This window comes from Mustelus asterias, chromosome 10 (genome assembly GCF_964213995.1).
Source record: "Mustelus asterias chromosome 10, sMusAst1.hap1.1, whole genome shotgun sequence".
Lineage (NCBI taxonomy): Eukaryota > Metazoa > Chordata > Chondrichthyes > Carcharhiniformes > Triakidae > Mustelus > Mustelus asterias.
The window spans coordinates 2,045,375-2,065,551 of record NC_135810.1 but is presented as its reverse complement, the minus strand read 5'-3'; the positions used below and the strand labels follow the sequence as shown (position 1 = coordinate 2,065,551).

The window sequence follows — 20,177 nt, the reverse complement described above, 5'->3', positions numbered from 1 at the left end:
TAAACCACAGGGCAGGGACTCTGGATGGGGAGAAATTTGTAAAATGTGTACAGGAGGGTTCGTTGGAACAATATGTGGACAGCCCGACTAGAGAGGGGGCTATACTGGACCTGGTACTGGGGAATGAGCCCGGTCAGGTCTTCAAAGTTTTGGTTGGGGAACATGTGGCAAATAGTGACCACAATTCTGTTAGCTTTAGGATAGTGATGGAAAAGGATGAGTGGTGTCCCAAGGGTAAGGTGTTGGATTGGGGGAAGGCTAACTTTATTGGGATCAGGCAGAAATTGGCAGCTCTTGATTGGGAGAGGCTGTTTGAGGGTAAATCCACATCTGGTATGTGGCAGTCTTTTAAGGAACGGTTGTTAGGGCTACAGGACAAGCATGTGCCTGTTAAAAAGAAGGATAGGAAGGGTAGGATTAGAGAACCGTGGATAACCAGGGAAATTGAGGGACTGGTCAAAAAGAAAAGAGAGGCGTATGTTAGGTCCAAGCAGCTAAAAACGGAGGGAGCTCTGGAGGAGTACAATGAAAGTAGGAAAGTACTCAAACGGGGAATTAGAAGAGCAAAGAGGGGTCACGAAATGTTCTTGGCAGACAGGATTAAGGAGAATCCCAAGGCATTTTATTCATACGTTAGGAACAAAAGGGTTGTTAGGGAAAAAATCGGACCTCTCAGGGACAAAAGTGGGGACTTATGCTTGGAGCCCAAAGAAGTAGGGGAGATCCTAAATGAATACTTTGCGTCGGTATTCACAAAGGAGAGGGATGTGTTGACTGGGAGTGTCTCTGAGGGGAGTGTTGAACCGTTGGAGAAAATCTCCATTACAAAGGAGGAAGTGTTAGGTTTGTTAGAGAATATAAAGACTGACAAATCCCCAGGGCCTGATGGAATCTATCCAAGGCTGCTCAGGGAGACGAGAGGTGAAATCGTTGGGCCTCTGACGCAAATCTTTGTCTCGTCACTGGACACAGGTGAGGTCCCAGAGGATTGGAGGATAGCCAATGTGGTCCCGTTATTTAAGAAGGGTAGGAAGGATAACCCGGGTAATTATAGGCCGGTGAGCTTGACGTCCGTGGTGGGGAAGTTGTTGGAGAAGATTCTTAGAGATAGGATGTATGCGCATTTAGAAAGGAATAAACTCATTAACGATAGTCAGCATGGTTTTGTGAGAGGGAGGTCATGCCTCACTAACCTGGTGGTGTTTTTTGAAGAAGTGACCAAAATGGTTGACGAAGGAAGGGCCGTGGATGTTGTCTATATGGACTTTAGTAAAGCGTTTGACAAAGTCCCTCATGGTAGGCTAGTGAAAAAGGTTGGATCCCATGGGATAAAGGGGGAGGTGGCTAGATGGGTGGAGAACTGGCTTGGTCATAGAAGTGGAGATGCCGGCGTTGGACTGGGGTAAACACAGTAAGAAATTTAACAACACCAGGTTAAAGTCCAACAGGTTTATTTGGTAGCAAAAGCCACACAAGCTTTCGAGGCTCTAAGCCCCTTCTTCAGGTGAGTGGGAATTCTGTTCACAAACAGAACTTATAAAGACACAGACTCAATTTACATGAATAATGGTTGGAATGCGAATACTTACAACTAATCCAGTCTTTAAGAAACAAAACAATGGGAGTGGAGAGAGCATCAAGACAGGCTAAAAAGATGTGTATAATATATAATGTGTATATGAGACAATACACATCTTTTTAGCCTGTCTTGATGCTCTCTCCACTCCCATTGTTTTGTTTCTTAAAGACTTGATTAGTTGTAAGTATTCGCATTCCAACCATTATTCATGTAAATTGAGTCTGTGTCTTTATAAGTTCTGTTTGTGAACAGAATTCCCACTCACCTGAAGAAGGGGCTTAGAGCCTCGAAAGCTTGTGTGGCATTTGCTACCAAATAAACCTGTTGGACTTTAACCTGGTGTTGTTAAATTTCTTACTTGGTCATAGAAGACAGAGGGTGGTAGTGGAAGGGTCTTTTTCCGGCTGGAGGCCTGTGACTAGTGGTGTTCCGCAGGGCTCTGTATTGGGACCTCTGCTGTTTGTGATTTATATAAATGATCTGGAAGAAGGTGTAACTGGGGTGATCAGTAAGTTTGCGGACGACACAAAACTGGCAGGACTTGCAGATAGTGAGGAACATTGTCAGAGGCTACAGAAGGATATAGATAGGCTGGAAATTTGGGCAAGGAAATGGCAGATGGAGTTCAATCCTGATAAATGCGAAGTGATGCATTTTGGTGGGAATAATGTAGGGAGGAGCTACACGATAAATGGAAGAACCATAAAGGGTGTAGAGACGCAGAGGGACCTGGGTGTGCAAGTCCACAGATCTTTGAAGGTGACGTCACAGGTGGAGAAGGTGGTGAAGAAGGCATATGGCATGCTTGCCTTTATAGGACGGGGCATAGAGTATAAGAGTTGGGGTCTGATGTTGCAGATGTATAGAACGTTGGTTCGGCCGCATTTGGAATACTGCGTCCAGTTCTGGTCGCCACACTACCAGAAGGACGTGGAGGCTTTGGAGAGAGTACAGAGGAGGTTTACCAGGATGTTGCCTGGTATGGAGGGGCTTGGTTATGAGGAGAGATTGGGGAAACTGGGGTTGTTCTCCTTGGAAAGACGGAGGATGAGGGGAGACTTAATAGAGGTGTATAAAATTATGAAAGGCATAGATAGGGTGAACGGTGGGAAGCTTTTCCCCGGGTCGGTGGTGACGTTCACGAGGGGTCATAGGTTCAAGGTGAAGGGGGGGAGGTTTAACACAGATATCAGAAGGACATATTTTACACAGAGGGTCGTGGGGGCCTGGAATGTGTTGCCGGGCAAGGTGGTGGAGGCGGACACACTGGGAACATTTAAGACTTATCTAGACAGCTATATGAACGGAGTGGGAATGAAGGGATACAAAAGAGTGGTCTAGTTTGGACCAGGGAGTGGCGCGGGCTAATTGTTCCTTGTTTCTCGTTTCAAGGCTTCATTCTATGATCATCTTGCTGGTGCCAGTACAGAGCGAGACTGCGGATAGTTGGGAACCTGTCTCGGGGGCAGGGAATTCATATGGTGTTCGTGGAAGTGGAAATGACTAGGGTTGGGAAGCATTTTCCGATCAGGGCCAGTGTGATCTCCTGGACTCGTTTCGATCGCCTCAGGGGGTCGGAGAGGAATTTCCCAGATTCTTTTTTCCCCATATTGGCCCTGGGGTTTTCACTCTGGGTTTTCGCCTCTCCCTGGAGATCACATGGTCTGGAATGGGGGGGGTGGGGGTGAGTTAATAGGTTGTGATGAACAAAGCATCGTAGCTGTGAGGGACAGCTCGGTGGATAGGGTATTGGTATGTAGATAGGCTGGAAAATTGGGCGGGGATCCTGGATTCAGGATTCAATCCTGGACCGGGGAGCGGCGCGGGCTTGGAGGGCCGAAGGGCCTGTTCCTGTGCTGTATTGTTCTTTGTTCTTTGTTCTTTGTTCTTTATGCCCCCCGAGTAATTGATTCTTCCACCTGGGAAAAAGCTTCTGACTATCCACTCTGTCCAGCCCCTCATAATCTTCTATCAGGTCGCCCCTCAACCTCCATCGCTCCAGTGAGAACAAACCAAGTTTCTCCAACCTCTCCTCATAGCTGATGCCCTCCATACCAGGCAACATCCTGGTAAATCTTTTCTGTACCCTCTCCAAAGCCTCCACACCCTTCTGGTCGTGTGGCGACCAGAATTGAACACTATATTCCAAGTGCGGCCTAACTAAAGATTCTGTGATTAGCAAATGAGCCAATTAGATTGTGCAAAATAGACAGATAAGCAGAAGGACATCATTTCAAATGAAACACAAGATTGATTTATACGCAACAATAAAACTTGCATTTGTATAGCACATTTAATGTGATTTTAAAAATTCCACTTCAAACAAAATTTAACCCTGAACCGCACACAGCGATATCACAACTGACCAAAAGATTGGTTAAGGAAGTCGATCTAAAAGTCCACCTTGAAGACAGAGGGAGAGGGACGAAGGTTTGGGGAGTGAATCCCAGGACTGAAGGAACATCCAGCAATAATTAAAATCAAGATTGCACGAGAATTTGGAATTGGAAGAATGCAGAGAGCTCGGAGTGGAGTGGGATTGGAGAGACTATCGAGATAGGGAGGAGTGAAGTCATGGAGGGAGTTGAAAATACGTTTGAAACTTTTACAGTAATGGTTGGATATTCTGGCAGCAAAACTGTGTTTATATTTCAAGCAGGAGCCTGTGTGACACCTCACTCACTCTCACCTTGTTCCTGTCACTGACCCCAGTCCACAGCACTGACCCTCCCCCCCCACAGCACTGACCTCCCCCCACAGCACTGACCCTCCCACCCACAGCACTGACCCCCCCCACAGCACTGACCCTCCCCCCACAGCACTGACCCTCCCACCCACAGCACTGACCCCCCCCCACCCACAGCACTGACCCCCCCCAGTCCACAGCACTGACCCTCCCACCCACAGCACTGACCCCCCCCCACCCACAGCACTGACCCCCCCCAGTCCACAGCACTGACCCCCCCCACCCACAGCACTGACCCCCCACCCACAGCACTGACCCCCCACCCACAGCACTGACCCCCCACCCACAGCACTGACCCCCCACCCACAGCACTGACCCTCCCACCCCCCCCCCACCCACAGCACTGACCCCCCCCAGTCCACAGCACTGAACCCCCACCCACAGCACTGACCCCCCACCCACAGCACTGACCCCCCACCCACAGCACTGACCCCTCACCCACAGCACTGACCCTCCCCCCACAGCACTGACCCTCCCCCCACAGCACTGACCCTCCACCCACAGCACTGACCCCCCACCCACAGCACTGACCCTCCCCCCACAGCACTGACCCTCCCCCCACAGCACTGACCCTCCACCCACAGCACTGACCCCCCACCCACAGCACTGACCCTCCCCCCACAGCACTGACCCTCCACCCACAGCACTGTCCATCTTTGGTCACCTAAATTCTTATCTTTGAGCAGTTTTCACCATCTTATATCAGCCAATCCCACTCCTAGTTTATCCGCTTGATGAGAGCACTGACCGACAAGAAGGGACCTGACCATCTGGGGACAATAGGGGCAGCAGGAGGCCATTCGGCCCCTTGAGCCTGTTCTCCCACTTAACCAGGTCATGGCTCATCCACACGTTAACAATTGAAACAAGCCTTCGCTCTGTAAACTTAACCTTAACTAAAATATCGATAGAGATGGAGCCCAGTTCCAATGTCCCCAGCAAGAAGAATAAAATACAGAAATTATTTAATGTGTAAAATATAGCAGGCTTTTACTCAGTGGAGAGTGGGAGACATGAAATTATTAAGAAGAAAAGTTGTTCATTGTAAGTTCTTTGCAATAAGGGAAAGAGGTTTGTTTGTGGTGGATTTCTGTACAGATGTTGCTAACCACAAAAAAACCATTGATGCAGAATTTAATTCTGAAAGGTTTTAGAGAGGGTGCGGAGGAGATTAACCCACAACGGTGCCAGGGATGAGGGTCTTCAGTTAATATCGGGAGGCTGGAGAATCTGGCATACAATCCCCACAGTGCAGAAGGAGGCCCATCGAGCTTGCACCGACAACAATCCCATCCAGGCGCTATCCCCGTAACCCCACATATTTACCCCGCTAATCCCCTAAGGAGCAAGTGACACCAAGAGGCAATTTACCATGTCCAATCCGGCTAACCCGCACATCTTTCAGACTGTGGGAGGAAACCGGAGCACCGGAGGAAACCCACGCTGACATGGGGAGAACGTGCAGACTCTGCACGGACAGTCACCCGAGGCCGGGATTGAACCCCGGGTCCCTGGCGCTGTGAGGCAGCAGTGCTAACCACTGTGCCACATTAGAGCAGAGAAGGTTAAGGGGAGATTTATTGGACGTGTGCAAAGTCATTAAAAGATTATGGGAAACTTGCCAAGTGGCCAGAGGGTCAGTAATCAGATGGACAGAGGTTTAATATAAATGTAATATAAATGTCAAGGCCAGAGGGGGTGATAAGGAACATTGAATTTTACTCGGTGAATCTGTGACCTGTGAATATGCTGCCTGAATAAACTGTGAAAACAGATTCCGCAGTAACATCCAAACTGAAATTTAAAATAGAAGCAGAACTGCAGGGTTGTGGGGAAGGAGTGGGAGAGTGGGAGAGCTCTTTCAAACAGACAGCACAGGAACAAGGGGCCGATTAGCCTCCTTCTGTAATCTGTGACTCTCTGAAATACTGGGAAGCAGAGTCAAAATTTGTGATCACAGCCCCGCTGAGGGCAAACATGCTTTCTGTGTTCCAACACTTCCCTTTCAAACTACTTAGCAAAAATACTGTCCTTTATCCAATCCCAGGGCACTGTCCAGTATCCAATCCCAGGACACTGTCCAGTATCCAATCCCAGGGCACTGTCCAGTATCCAATCCCAGGGCACTGTCCAGTATCCAATCACAGGACTCTGTCCAGTATCCAATCACAGAGCACTGTCCAGTATCCAATCCCAGGGCACTGTCCAGTATGCAATCCCAGGGCACTGTCCAGTATCCAATCACAGGACTCTGTCCAGTATCCAATCACAGGACGCTGTCCAGTATCCAATCACAGAGCACTGTCCAGTATCCAATCACAGGACGCTGTCCAGTATCCAATCCCAGAGCATTGTCCAGTATCCAATCCCAGAGCATTGTCCAGTATCCAATCCCAGGGCACTGTCCAGTATCCAATCCAATCAGGGCACTGTCTTGTATCAGACAGTGGGAGTGAGAGAGGGTTAAGCACAGGTTAAAGAGATGTGTATTGTCTCCAGACAGGACAGTTAGTGAGACTTTGCAAGCCCAGGCAAGTCGTGGGGGTTACAGATAGTGTGACATGAACTCAAGATCCCGGTTGAGGCTGTCCTCATGTGTGCGGAACTTGGCTATCAGTTTCTGCTCAGCGACTCTGCGCTGTCGTGTGTTGTGAAGGCCGCCTTGGAGAACGCTTACCCGAAGATCAGAGGCTGAATGCCCGTGAGCGCTGAAGTGCTCCCCAACAGGTAGAGAACTCTCCTGCCTGGCGATTGTCACATGGTGTACGTTCATTCGTTGTCATAGCGTAGATGCTCCACTCACACCGTCTGTACCTGTAAAGACTTGATTACCTGTAAAGACTCGTATTCCAACATTCTTCACATTCCAATCTGTAATTATCTTGCAGTTGTGTCTCTGTCTATATATGCCCTGTTTGTGAAACCTACCTCTCCACTCACCTGATGAAGGAGCAGTGCTCCGAAAGCTCGTGATTCCAAATAAACCTGCTGGAATTTAACCTGATATTGTGAGACCTCTTACTCTACTATTGGTGTTATTTCCGCAGCAATGGGGTAGTTAGTGGTGGGCTGGAAGATAAAGATGCTCTCTGCAGCCACCATCAATATCAGGGAATTGACCCCAATGTTCCTGGTTTTTAATGAGTGTATTTCCCACATTCCATACTGGAAACAGCAGCAAAACTGCAGCTGCGGTTAATAATTCCAGATAACATTAAAACATCATCTGATTGTTTATTTTGCAGGCAGTTATTCGTGTCCATTGAGGGTGGGATATCCCAGAGCGGTGCTAAATTATTCGATTGGTGACAGTCTGACATTGAATTGCACGATACTATATTGTGGACCAAAACTACCTGAGATTACCTGGTGTAAACTCCATTCAAACAGCTGTGAGCCAGTAGAGGAAGCAAAGGAACACAAATTCACTCCTACCAACAATAGCACAGAACAAAGAATTCTTCTGGTTTTCACAATTTCTTCTATTAACCTGACGGACAGAGGCACCTATCGATGTCAGGCCAAAGAAGGGAGTGTAAGTGCAATGGGACACACCATCGTTGTGAATGTGTTCGGTAAGAAAAGAAAATTAATTTCACGACCTGTTCCATGATTGTTACCAGGGAATCTCTGAGACTGAAATAAACTGTTGGAAATGTTGTCATCCCATTTGATACTGAGCAGAGTTCCTCATCCTATTTCCTGTCCATCCATAAGACCACCTGCAAAATATCCCCTATCTCTGCAAAATATCCCCTATTTCTGCAAAGTATGTTCTATCTCCGCTTAACAGCCCCTACCCCCACATAACATCCTCAATCTCATCATAACTTCTTCAATCTCTACTCCTGCCTTAACTCATCTGCCTCTGAAACCCTCCTCTGTGCCTTTGTTACCTCCAGGCTCGAGTATTTCCAACGCACTCTTGGCTTGCCTGGCACGGTGGCACAGTGGTTAGCACTGCTGCCTCACTGCTCCAGGGACCTGGGTTTGATTCCCGGCTCGGGTCACTGTCTGTGCGAAGTCTGCACGTTCTCCCCGTGTCTGCGTGGGTTTCCTCCGGGTGCTCTGGTTTCCTCCCACACTCCAAAGTCGTGCTGGTTAGGGTGCATTGGCCATGTTAAATTCTCCCTCAGTGTACCCGAACAGGCGCCGGAGTGTGGCAACTAGGGGATTTTCACAGTAACTTCATTGCAGTGTTAATGTAAACCTACTTGTGACACTAATAACTAAACTTTAAAACTCTACCTTTCAACCTGTGGACATCTTAAACTCTGCATCCTGTATCCTAGCTCACCCACCCTGTTCATCCATCAACCTCGTCTCTCATTGACCTGTACTGGTTCCCAGTCCAACAATGCCATGATTTTAAAATTCTCCCATTCTCAATTCCAACCGCCTCCATGTTCTCACTCCCCCGCCCCCATCTCTGTTGCCTCCCCCAGTCCTATAGTGATCCCATATTTCCACATTCCTCCAAATCTGGATTCTTGCACAACCCCAATTTACATCAATCCGCCATTGGTGGCCGAGTGTTCCCTCTCTAACCCTCCCCACCCTCTATGTTCCTGCTCAGCCTTTGAGACGCTCCTTAAAAATTACCTCAGTCGCGAAGCTTCCACTTGATGCATTTGGTGTCTCATTTACACTCCTCTCGGGATGTTTCAGTGTGGAAAAGGCGTTATATCAATGCAAGTTATTGTAGCTGTTGAGTGAGCCATCTTTTGATGTAACTATAATCAGCCAATGTTCTCAAGTTCAATCTGAACATTATAGAATTTGGCAGAGCTAAAGGAGTTGTAGATAATTGCTCCATCCTGTCTCTCTGACGTTTCTTTAAGATCATTTGTTTTTCCTCAGCTTTTGCAGTGACTTTCTTCTCTTCAGCCCGTCATTGTGCACAGAAATATCCCCAAAACAGTAATCCAATAATAATCATATATCTGTGTCTGGTGATGTTGGCTGAGGGATGAAGATTGAACAAGACTGAACTCACCTAATCTTCTTACAAATTATGTCCATAGGAGCCTTTACATCCACTCTGGCAGTGCGGCACTCCCTCAGTACTGACCCTCTGACAGTGCGGCACTCCCTCAGCACTGACCCTCTGACAGTGCGGCACTCCCTCAGTACTGACCCTCTGACAGTGCGGCACTCCCTCAGTACTGACCCTCTGACAGTGCGGCACTCCCTCAGTACTGAACCTCTGACAGTGCGGCACTCCCTCAGTACTGTCCCTCTGACAGTGCGGCACTCCCTCAGTACTGTCCCTCTGACAGTGCGGCACACCCTCAGCACTGTCCCTCTGACAGTGCGGCACTCCCTCAGTACTGTCCCTCTGACAGTGCGGCACTCCCTCAGTACTGTCCCTCTGACAATGCGGCACTCCCTCAGTACTGTCCCTCTGACAGTGCGGCACTCCCTCAGCACTGTCCCTCTGACAGTGCGGCACTCCCTCAGTACTGACCCTCTGACAGTGCGGCACTCCCTCTATCCAATCCCTTTATTGTTACATCAGAATGGAATCTCTATATGACACTGAGCTCGGTGATATCATAATGAGTGTTACTCACAAGATAACCGGATGCATCTACAACAATGTTAAAGCAACTATGGGCACGGGTCCAGATTAATTCAGATTCTTGACCATCCAGATTTTTCATCAGTGGATCTCAAATTTGGACCTTGACCAGCAATGTGAATATTCTAAGTCCGTATCCATGTTCTTTAGTTCAGGAATAACTTCTGGTGCAGAGGTGAGATCTCGATTTTCAATCAGGATGTGGGCTTCACAGCAAGGCCAGCATTTATTGCCCATCCCTAATTGCCCCTCGAGAAGGTGGTGATGAGCTGCCTTCTTGAGCCGCTGCAGTCCATGTGATGTAGGTACACCCACAGTGCTGTTAGGGAGGGAGTTTCAGGATTTTGATCCAATGACAGTGAAGGAACGGCCGATATATTTCCAGGTCAGGATGGTGAGTGGCTTGGAGGGGATCTCCAGGTGGTGCGTTCCCAGGTATCTGCTGCTCTTGTCTTTCTAGATGGTAGAGGTCACGGGTTTGGAAGATGCTGTCGAAGGAACCTTGGTGAGCTGCTGCAGTGCATCTTGTAGATAGGGATAGTGGTGGAGGGAGTGGATGTTTAAAGGTGTGGATGAGATGCGGATGGTACATTAAAATGAATTCAGAATCATCCTTTTCTATTTATTTACATCTTTACAACCTTAACTCCTGTTTTGCTTCCAATTAACTCCAGATGGAGCTGGGAGATAAAATGTCACACTTTACATATTCCCCGTTTGAAGATAAATCTTTTTTGAATCTATGTTTATTTGTCTCTCTAGAATCGAAAGGACACATTGATGGGAACAGTTTCAATGGTGAGTCTGTAGCTGCTTTTCTTTAGCTCCAACTTTGGAGTGTGATATTCCGACTTGTCTTTTCTCTCGGTGACACCCTCCCAGTGAGTTTACAGTAAAAGCAAATGAATTGTTTACTCATTAGGAACATCTTCTAGTTGTACATTTCTTCCTCCAAACAATCAGGATCTTTACGGGGTGAAACTCAATCGGTTTATGATGAGTCTCATTTGAATCAGTACCCTCACCAACACGAGACGCAGCCTCCATTGTTATTGGCTGGCTGCTCTGTTGCTGAGCAACTGGACAATAATCTGCAGAAATGGCTGAATTCCTCCTCAATGCAAAGGGAGCTGGGAGGCAGAAGGATGGAAGTCTTGCTGCGGTTTATCTGGAGCTTTGCTGCGGTTTATCTGGAGCTTTGCTGCGGTTTATCTGGAGCTTTGCTGCGATTTATATGAGATGCAGAAGGATGGAAGTCTTGCTGCCGTAGACAGTGCGGAGGGAAGTGGCAGGTTACAGAGGGACATAGATAAGCTGCAGAGCTGGGCTGTGAGGTGGCAAATGAAGTTTAATGCGGAAAAGTGTGAGGTGATTCACTTTGGAAGGAGGAACAGGAATACAGAGTACTGGGCTAGTGGTAAGATACTTGGTAGTGTGGATGAACAGAGGGATCTGGGTGTCCACGTGCATAGATCCCTGAAAGTTGGCACCCAGGTTGATAGGGTTGTTAAGAAGGCGTACGGTGTGTTAGCTTTTATTGGTAGAGGGATTGAGTTTCGGAGCCAGGAGGTCATGCTGCAACTGTACAAAACTCTGGTGCGGCCGCATTTGGAGTATTGCATACAGTTCTGGTCGCCGTATTATAGGAAAGATGTGGAAGTGTTGGAAAGGGTGCAGAGGAGATTTACCAGGATGTTGCCTGGTATGGTGGGAAAATCGTATGAGGAAAGGCTGAGGGGCTTGAGGTTGTTTTCGTCAGAGAGAAGAAGGTTAAGAGGTGACTTAATAGAGGCATACAAGATGATCAGAGGATTAGATAGGGTGGATAGTGAGAGCCTTTTTCCTCGGATGGTGTTGGCTAACACGAGGGGACATAGCTTTAAATTGAGGGGTGAGAGATATAGGACAGATGTTAGAGGTAGGTTCTTTACTCAGAGAGTAGTAAGGGCATGGAATGCCCTGCCTGCAGCAGTGGTGGACTCGTCAACGTTGAGAGCGTTCAAGTGGTTATTGGATAAACATATGGATGATATTGGAATAGTGTAGATCAGAGGGGATTTAGATTGGTACCACTGGTCGGCGCAACATTGAGGGCCGAAGTGCCTGTACTGCGCTGTTATGTTCTATGTTCTATGTTTATAAGGGACGCAGAAGGATGGAAATCTTGCTGCAGTTTATATGGGATGCAGAAGGATGGAAGTCGCTGCGGTTTATATGGAGTTTGATATGATCTCCTCTGGAGTAACTGTTTCCGTTTTGGGCTCCTCACCCCAAGGGTGTATTCATTAATCTTGGAGGATGTACTGATGGATCATTGATCAGGAACACCAAACCTTCAGCTCCAATTATTAGTTCCAGTTCCTGATGTACCAAGTGTCACATCAAGGCTGATCCATCGTACAGTGCTCCCCATCATTTATTCTTACATCCTTATATTCTTTGGATGGCATAATGGCACAGTGGTTAGCATTGCTGCCTCACAGCGCCAGCGATCCAGGTTCGATTCCGGCCTTGGGTCACTGTCTGAGTGGAGTCTGTATATTCTTCCCGTGTCTGCGTGGGTTTCCTCTGGATGCTCCGGTTTCCTCCCACATTCCAAACATGTGCATAAGAACATAAGAAATAGGAGCAGGAGTAGGCCATCTAGCCCCTCGAGCCTGCCCCGCCATTCAATAAGATCATGGCTGATCTGATAGTGGTTTAGATCCACTTACCCGCCCGCTCCCCATAACCCTTAATTCCCTTATTGATCAGAAATCTATCTACCTATGACTGTGCAGGTTAGGTTGATTGGCCATGCTAAATTGCCCCTTAGTGTCAGGGGGGGTTAGCAGGGTAAATGTGTGGGTTTGCGCGAATAGGACCTGGGTGGGTTGTTGTCAGTGCGGTCTCAATCTGCCAAATGGTTTCCTTCTGCACTGTCGAGATTGTATGATACATCACTTCTCTCCAGCCCTGGCTTCTCTCCTGCATTTTCTTCATTTCTCTCGCTGTTGTTAGTGATGTATACTGTGGGTAACATCGGGTGGGCAGGAAAGACCCCAGCTCCGCTATTTCGAGGGAGAGCAGAGCAGTGCTCCCTGGTGTTTTGGCCAATATTCTACCCTCAACCACAACCAAAAAACCCGATGATCCGGTCATTATCACATTGCTGTTGGTGGGATGAGGGGAGGGATGGAGGGGGTGAGGGGAGGGATGGAGGGGGAGCTTGGGGAGAGAGAGGGGTGGCTCAGGGGGGATGCCTGGGGAGGGGTGGCTGGGGGAGAGGTGGGTGGCTGGGGGAGGGGAGTGCTGGGGGGGTTTGAGGGGAGGGCACTGTTTGCTCAACTTGTACATGGCCCATGAACTATAAGCTCTGCGTTTTGTGTTTACAGAGACGACTACAAACTCCACAATGAAGCCAGTAGGTGCTCTGGGTACCCCGCCTTGGATCTTTTACAGTATTATTGTCATGGGGATTTTGGGCACTGTTCTATTTCTTGTGCTCATCACATATTTCTGCATCAGAAACATGAATGGTGAGGATTCCCGTCCAATAAACATCAGCGCTATTTTTATTTCAGAACTTTATTTTCAAATAGGCTTCTTCTGCCGTTGATGCATAATCAATTCATTCATCGTTTTCCAGAATTTCGAGAGACAAGACAACGCAGTGATAGCTGTGGAAAACATGAATGCCATGTGAGTCTGGATTTTTCATTATTTCACTCATGTTAGAACTAATGTCCAGCTGAAAACCAAAGCAATGTTTCTCTTCCTCCTCCGCTGTGCCCCATACCCTTAATTATAGAAGAACACAACACCCAGGAAAAGGCCATTCGGCCCATAGTGCCATGTCCTGGCTCTAAGAAGGAGCTATCCTATTTGTCCCACTATCTGTAGAGCCCACAGCTCTACAACCCTCTGAGGTCTCTGCGTTCCTCCAATCCTAGCCTCTAACTCACCCCAATTTTAATCCACTAATGGTGACCTTCAGCTGCCTGGGCCCTAAGTTCTGAAATTCCCTCTCTAGGCCTCTCCATCTCCTAACTCTCCTTCCTTTAATACGCTCCTTAACAGTGATCTCATTGTCCGAGATTTTGGTGATCTGCCCTAATATCTCCTTACGTGTCTCAATGTGAAAGCATGTCTGAGAACACACCTGTGGAACTATTTCACTCTGTGGGAGGTACTATATAAATGTGAATCAATGTTGGAGCTTTCCCAATTCTTCTTTTCAAGTATTTATCCAATTCCCTTTTGAAACTTACGACTGAATCTGTTTCCATTGCACATTGTAGCCGATCACCACAACTCACTGCATCAAAGGTTCCTCCTTATCTCCCTGGTAGCAGTTTCATGCCAATTTTCTTAAATCTGTACCCTCAGAATAGCAACCCTCCCCTCAGCCTTCTCTGCTCTAAAGAGAAAAATCCCTGTCTCTCTGGTCGCTGGACATTAACTGAAGACCGTCATCTGTGGTACCACCCGGGTCGATCTCCTCCGCACCCTCTCCGAGTCTCTGTAACCACCCGTGGCACCATAACTCTCTGAGAAGTGGCATTCCTCCAGAATAGGTTGACAGGCTCCCTCTGGAATAGGGAAGGCCAAGGGGTGACCTGATTGAGGTCTTTAAATTAGGAATGACCTCTGAACGACAGATCTACAGGAGATGTTTCCACTTATGGATGACTACAAAACTCGGGGTCATAAATGTAAGATAGTCACTCATAAATCCAATGGGGAATTCAGGAGAAATGGCTTTACCCAGAAAGTGGGGATAATGTGGAACTCATTCCTACAGAGAATGGGGAGAATGTGGAACTCACTCCCACAGGGAGTGGGGATAATGTGGAACTCGTTCCCACAGGGAGTGGTGAGAATGTGGAACTCGCTCCCACAGAGAGTGGGGAGAATGTGCAACTCATTCCCACAGAGAATGGGGAGAATGTGGAACTCATTCCCACAGGGAGTGGTGAGAATGTGGAACTCGCTCCCACAGAGAGTGGGGAGAATGTGGAATTCATTCCCACAGGGAGTGGGGGAGAATGTGGAACTCGCTCCCACAGAGAGTGGGGGAGAATGTGGGACTCGCTCCCACGAGGAGTGGGGAGAATGTGGGACTGGCTCCCACAGGGAGTGGGGAGAATGTGGAACTCACTCCCACAGGGAGTGGGGAGAATGTGGAACTGGCTCCCACAGGGAGTGGGGAGAATGTGGAACTGGCTCCCACAGGGAGTGGGGAGAATGTGGAACTGGCTCCCACAGAGAGTGGGGAGAATGTGGAATTCATTCCCACAGGGAGTGGGGGAGAATGTGGAACTCGCTCCCACAGAGAGTGGGGGAGAATGTGGGACTCGCTCCCACGGAGAGTGGGGAGAATGTGGGACTGGCTCCCACAGGGAGTGGGGAGAATGTGGAACTCACTCCCACAGGGAGTGGGGAGAATGTGGAACTGGCTCCCACAGAGAGTGGGGAGAATGTGGAACTGGCTCCCACGGGGAGTGGGGAGAATGTGGAACTCGCTCCGACAGGGAGTGGGGAGAATGTGGAACTCGCTCCCACAGGGAGTGGGGAGAATGTGGAACTGGCTCCCACAGAGAGTGGGGAGAATGTGGAACTGGCTCCCACAGGGAGTGGGGAGAATGTGGGACTCGCTTCCACAGGGAGTGGGGAGAATGTGGAACTCGCTCCGACAGGGAGTGGGGAGAATGTGGGACTCACTCCCACAGGGAGTGGGGAGAATGTGGGACTCGCTTCCGCAGGGAGTGGGGAGAATGTGGAACTCGCTCTCACAGGGAGTGGGGAGAATGTGGAACTCGCTCCGACAGGGAGTGGGGAGAATGTGGAACTCGCTCCCACAGGGAGTGGGGAGAATGTGGAACTCGCTCCCACAGGGAGTGGGGAGAATGTGGGACTCATTCCCACAGGGAGTGATCGAGCTGAATAGTATTGAGACATTTTAGGGGAAGCTGGATAAACACACGAGGGGGAAAGGAATAGAAGGAGATGCTGACGGGGTGAAATGAAGAGAAGGTGGCAGGAGGTTCATTTGAAGCAGAAACATAATTGGGTTGAATTGTTAGTTTCTGTGTTGTAAATTTAATGTAAAAATAAGTAAAGAGAGTGTCTGTCAACAACTAGTTCTGCTAGTTTTAATAGTTTTAAATTTAGTTTAATCCTTTTAAGTTGACCTTAAATGACTCTTACATGTGAGGAACAATACATGTACCATTGATTTCCCAGTGTGGGATATTCTTGTTTGGGGCAATGGTGATAAAGAAGGTGTGAGACTATTAAAGGTTTAGAAGATTATGGAAGGACTTTTATCCTAAAACAGAGAGCAGATAGGAGTTCTCTCAAACTAAAACCACATTCGTTATTGCTTAACTATCTTGTGAACAATTATATTTCAGACAAATAATAATTATAACATTTATTTCCAGTTCCATCGCTGTAAGTCAGAGGCAGAGAATTGAGGGAGATTCAGCACAGTACATCTAACAGGTCACCTTTAGCCACTTAGATACTTATTTTAGTCTTACTTACAGGTTTAGTTGTTTTGGTACAACTTTTATCTCGCCTGATTCACACAGTGACTGCGGCAGACAGAATTGAGAATTTTAGGTCCATTTTTTACTGGATGAATGAAACTTACTGACTGATCTGATAGAGATCTTCCTGATTGGCAAGAGGTTGGATAAATAATGATAGGCAATTTCCAGGGCGAATGAAGGCACAAATTAATGATGATCACAAATAGAATTGATGGATGTTTCCCAAAAATGTCTTTACGCACGGGGTCATCAGCACATAGAAATCTCAGTCACTGACCAGAATGAAACAGATTTCAAAACATCAGTGAATAAGCACTGAGGGGGAGAGTGGGATTAGACTGGGTGGGATATTAAAGGGTGCAGGGAGTGAGGGGGAGAGTGGGATTAGACTGCGTGGGATATTAAAGGGTGCAGGGAGTGAGGGGGAGAGTGGGATTAGACTGCATGGGATATTAAAGGGTGCGGGGAGGGGGAGAGTAGGGTCAGACTGGGTGGGATATTAAAGGGTGCTGGGAGTGAGAGGGAGAGTGGGATTTGACTGGATGGGATATTAAAGTCCAAAGATGTGCGGGTTAGGTTGATTGGCCAGGTTAAAAATTGCCCCTTAGAGTCCTGGGATGCGTAGGTTAGAGGGGTTAGCGGGTAAAATATGTGGGGGTCGGGCCTGGGTGGGATTGTGGTCGGTGCAGACTCGATGGGCCGAATGGCCTCCTTCTGCACTGTAGGGTTTCTATGTTTCTATGATTCTATGAAAGGGTGCGGGGAGTGAGGGGGAGAGTGGGATTAGACTGGGTGGGTTATTAAAGGGTGAGGGGGAGAGTGGGGTCAGGCCTTGTGGGATATTAAAGGGTGTGTCAGAGAAAGGGGGAGAGTGGGATTAGACTGAGTGGAATATTAAAGGGTGCAGGGAGTGAGTGGGAGAGTAGGGTTAGAGTGGGTGGGATATTAAAGGGTGCGGGAAGTGAGGGGGAGAGTGGGATCAGACTGGGTGGGATATTAAAGAGTGCAGAGTGTGAGGGGGAGAGTGGGATTAGACTGGGTGGGATATTAAAGAGTGCGGGGAGTGAGGGGGAGAGTGGGATTAGACTGGGTGGGATATTAAAGAGTGCGGGGAGTGAGGGGGAGAGTGGGATTAGACTGGATGTCCCATAGTTGAGTGGGTAGGACCCTCGCCTCTCTGTTGGGCTGTGGGGTTCATGTTCCATGTCAGAGTCTCTGTTTCTGTGCCTTCGCCCTCACTCCCCATAACTCCCAGCCTCACAATGCAGAATCAGTTCACAAAATACACACCTGGACCAGTCACAGGTCCACACGAAAAGCAGCGGGTTAGACTGGTCATGAAATAAACAACAATCTGGCTGATATTGTTAATAGGCACCATCATCAATAGAAACACATTATCTGGTCATTAATTATCACATGTGTGTGGGATCTTGCTATGCACAAAATTGGTTGTTACATTTCCGTCAGTAAAACACTTTCGGAACAGCAGTATCTATAAAGCACTTTAGTGCTCGCTGATATAATAAGGGGTGATATGTAAATACAGAGTCCTACTTTACAATTCTATTTATAAACACCAAAAAATGGTGAAAGGTTGAGAATGGACAAATGTCATTAGCAATCTATTACTGGGTGCATTTCTATTCCCGAAATTAGGAATCTCTTCTGCAAATGAATTCTGTTCATCTTTATATGAACATATGAATTAGTAGCAGGAGTAGGCCCCTCAGCCCTCAGCCCTGCTGCCCCATTCGATAAAATCATGGCTGCTCTGACTGTAACGTCAATCCCACATTCCTGCCGACCCCCAATAACCTTTCACCCCCTTGTTAATCAAGAATCTATCTAGCTTCCCGGCTTGGGTCACTGTCTGTGCGGAGTCTGCACGTTCTCCCCATGTCTGCGTGGGTTTCCTCCGGGTGCTCTGGTTTCCTCCCACAGTCGCAAAAGACGTGTTGGCTAGGTGCATTGGCCGTGCTAAATTCTCCCTCAGTGTACCCGAACAGGCGCCGGAGTGTGGCAACTGGGAGATTTTCACAGTAACTTCATTGCAGTGTTAACGTAAGCCTTCTTATGACTAATAAATAAACTTTAACTTTATCTAGCTCTGCATTAAAAATATTCAAAGACTCTGCTTCCACTGCCTTTTGAGGAAGAGAGTTCCAGAGACTCTCAGCCCTCGGAAAGAAAAATAATTATCTTAATCTCTGTCTTAAATGAGTGACCCCTTATTTTTAAACAGTGAGCCCTAGTTTCAGATTCCCCCACAAGAGGAAACACCCTCTCCACATCCACCCTGTCAAATCCCCTCAGGATCTGAAAGGTTTTGATCAAGTCGCTGTGATGCTACTTTAGAATTTTGCTGGATTTCCTTCAGCAGAGACATCAGACTTTTACTTTGTTGAAAGTTTTAGCAGAGGTGCTGAGGATAATCCCATACAGGATCGATGGTGTGTATCTCACCACTCTGTATTCCAATGCTCTGGGGCCATTGGTTCAAATCCCACCATAGCAGCTGGTGGAATTTAAATTCAATTAATAAAATCTGGAATTGAAAAGCTAGCCTTGGTAATGGTGACCATAAAAGTATCACAGATTGTTGTAAAAAACCATTTAAGACCAGAAGACTATAAGAAATAGGAGCAGAATTAGGCCACTTGGCCCATCGAGTCTGCTCGCCATTCAACCATGGCTGATATTTTTCTCATCCCCATTCTCCTGCCTTTTCCTCATAACCCCTGATCCCCTTATTGATCAAGAACCTATCTATCTCTGTCTTAAAGACACTCAATGACCCGGCCTCCACAGCCTTCTGCGGCAAAGAGTTCCACAGATTCACCACTCTCTGGCTGAAGAAATTCCTCCTCATCTCTGTTTTAAAGGATCATCCCTTTAGCCTGAGGTTGTGCCCTCTGGTTCTAGTTTTTCCTACTAGTGGAAACATCTTCTCCACGTCCACTCTATCCAGGCCTCGCAGTATCCTGTAAGTTTCAATAAGATACCCCCTCAACCTTCTAAACTCCACCGAGTACAGACCCAGAGTCCTCAACCGTTCCTCATGCGACAAGCTCTTCATTCCAGGGATTATTCTTGTGATCTTCCTCTGGACCCTTTCCAAGGCCAGCACATCCTTCCTTAGATACGGGGTCCAAAACTGCTCACAATACTCCAAATCTGGCTCACTAATGTCCTTTAGGGAAGGAAATCTGCCGTCCTTACCCGGTCTGGCCCACATGTGACCTCAGACCCACAGTAAGAAGTCTCACAACACCAGGTTAAAGTCAAAAAGGTTTATTTGGGAGCACGAGCTTTCGGAGCGCTGCTTCTCCATCAGGTGACTTACCAAATAAACCTGTTGGACTTTAACCAGGTGTTGTGAGACTTCTTACTGTGCCTACCACCAATAAACAATGGTTGCAACAGAAACTTGGGTCCTGGTTTTACCGGCATGGCCACCTGAGGCTTGTAAGATCGTGCCCGAGGCCGATAGGGAATGCTGTTCTGTGAGCTTCACCCGCACCGATTTCGGGGCAGCCGTGCCGGTAAAAGAACAAAGAACAAAGAACAAAGAACAGTACAGCACAGGAAACAGGCCCTTCGGCCCTCCAAGCCTGTGCCGCTCCTTGGTCCAACTAGACCAATCGTTTGTATCCCTCCATTCCCAGGCTGCTCATGTGACTATCCAGGTAAGTCTTAAACGATGTCAGCGTGTCTGCCTCCACCACCCTACTT

General features: G+C 47.8%; 1 protein-coding gene across 2 annotated transcripts in view; it reads left to right on the top strand.

The window, feature by feature from the left end:
- Window positions 1–20,177, top strand: part of LOC144499993 (B- and T-lymphocyte attenuator) — a 53,239-nt gene that overhangs the window by 31,674 nt on the left and 1,388 nt on the right. Inside the window, exons 2-5 of one of the 2 annotated variants that reach the window (XM_078222728.1) lie at window positions 7,571–7,900; window positions 10,669–10,704; window positions 13,281–13,424; window positions 13,535–13,587. In XM_078222728.1, the coding sequence (XP_078078854.1) occupies window positions 7,571–7,900; window positions 10,669–10,704; window positions 13,281–13,424; window positions 13,535–13,587 (563 nt within the window). The remainder of the gene's footprint in view (window positions 1–7,570; window positions 7,901–10,668; window positions 10,705–13,280; window positions 13,425–13,534; window positions 13,588–20,177) is intronic. The other variant, XM_078222729.1, reaches the window with a different exon arrangement.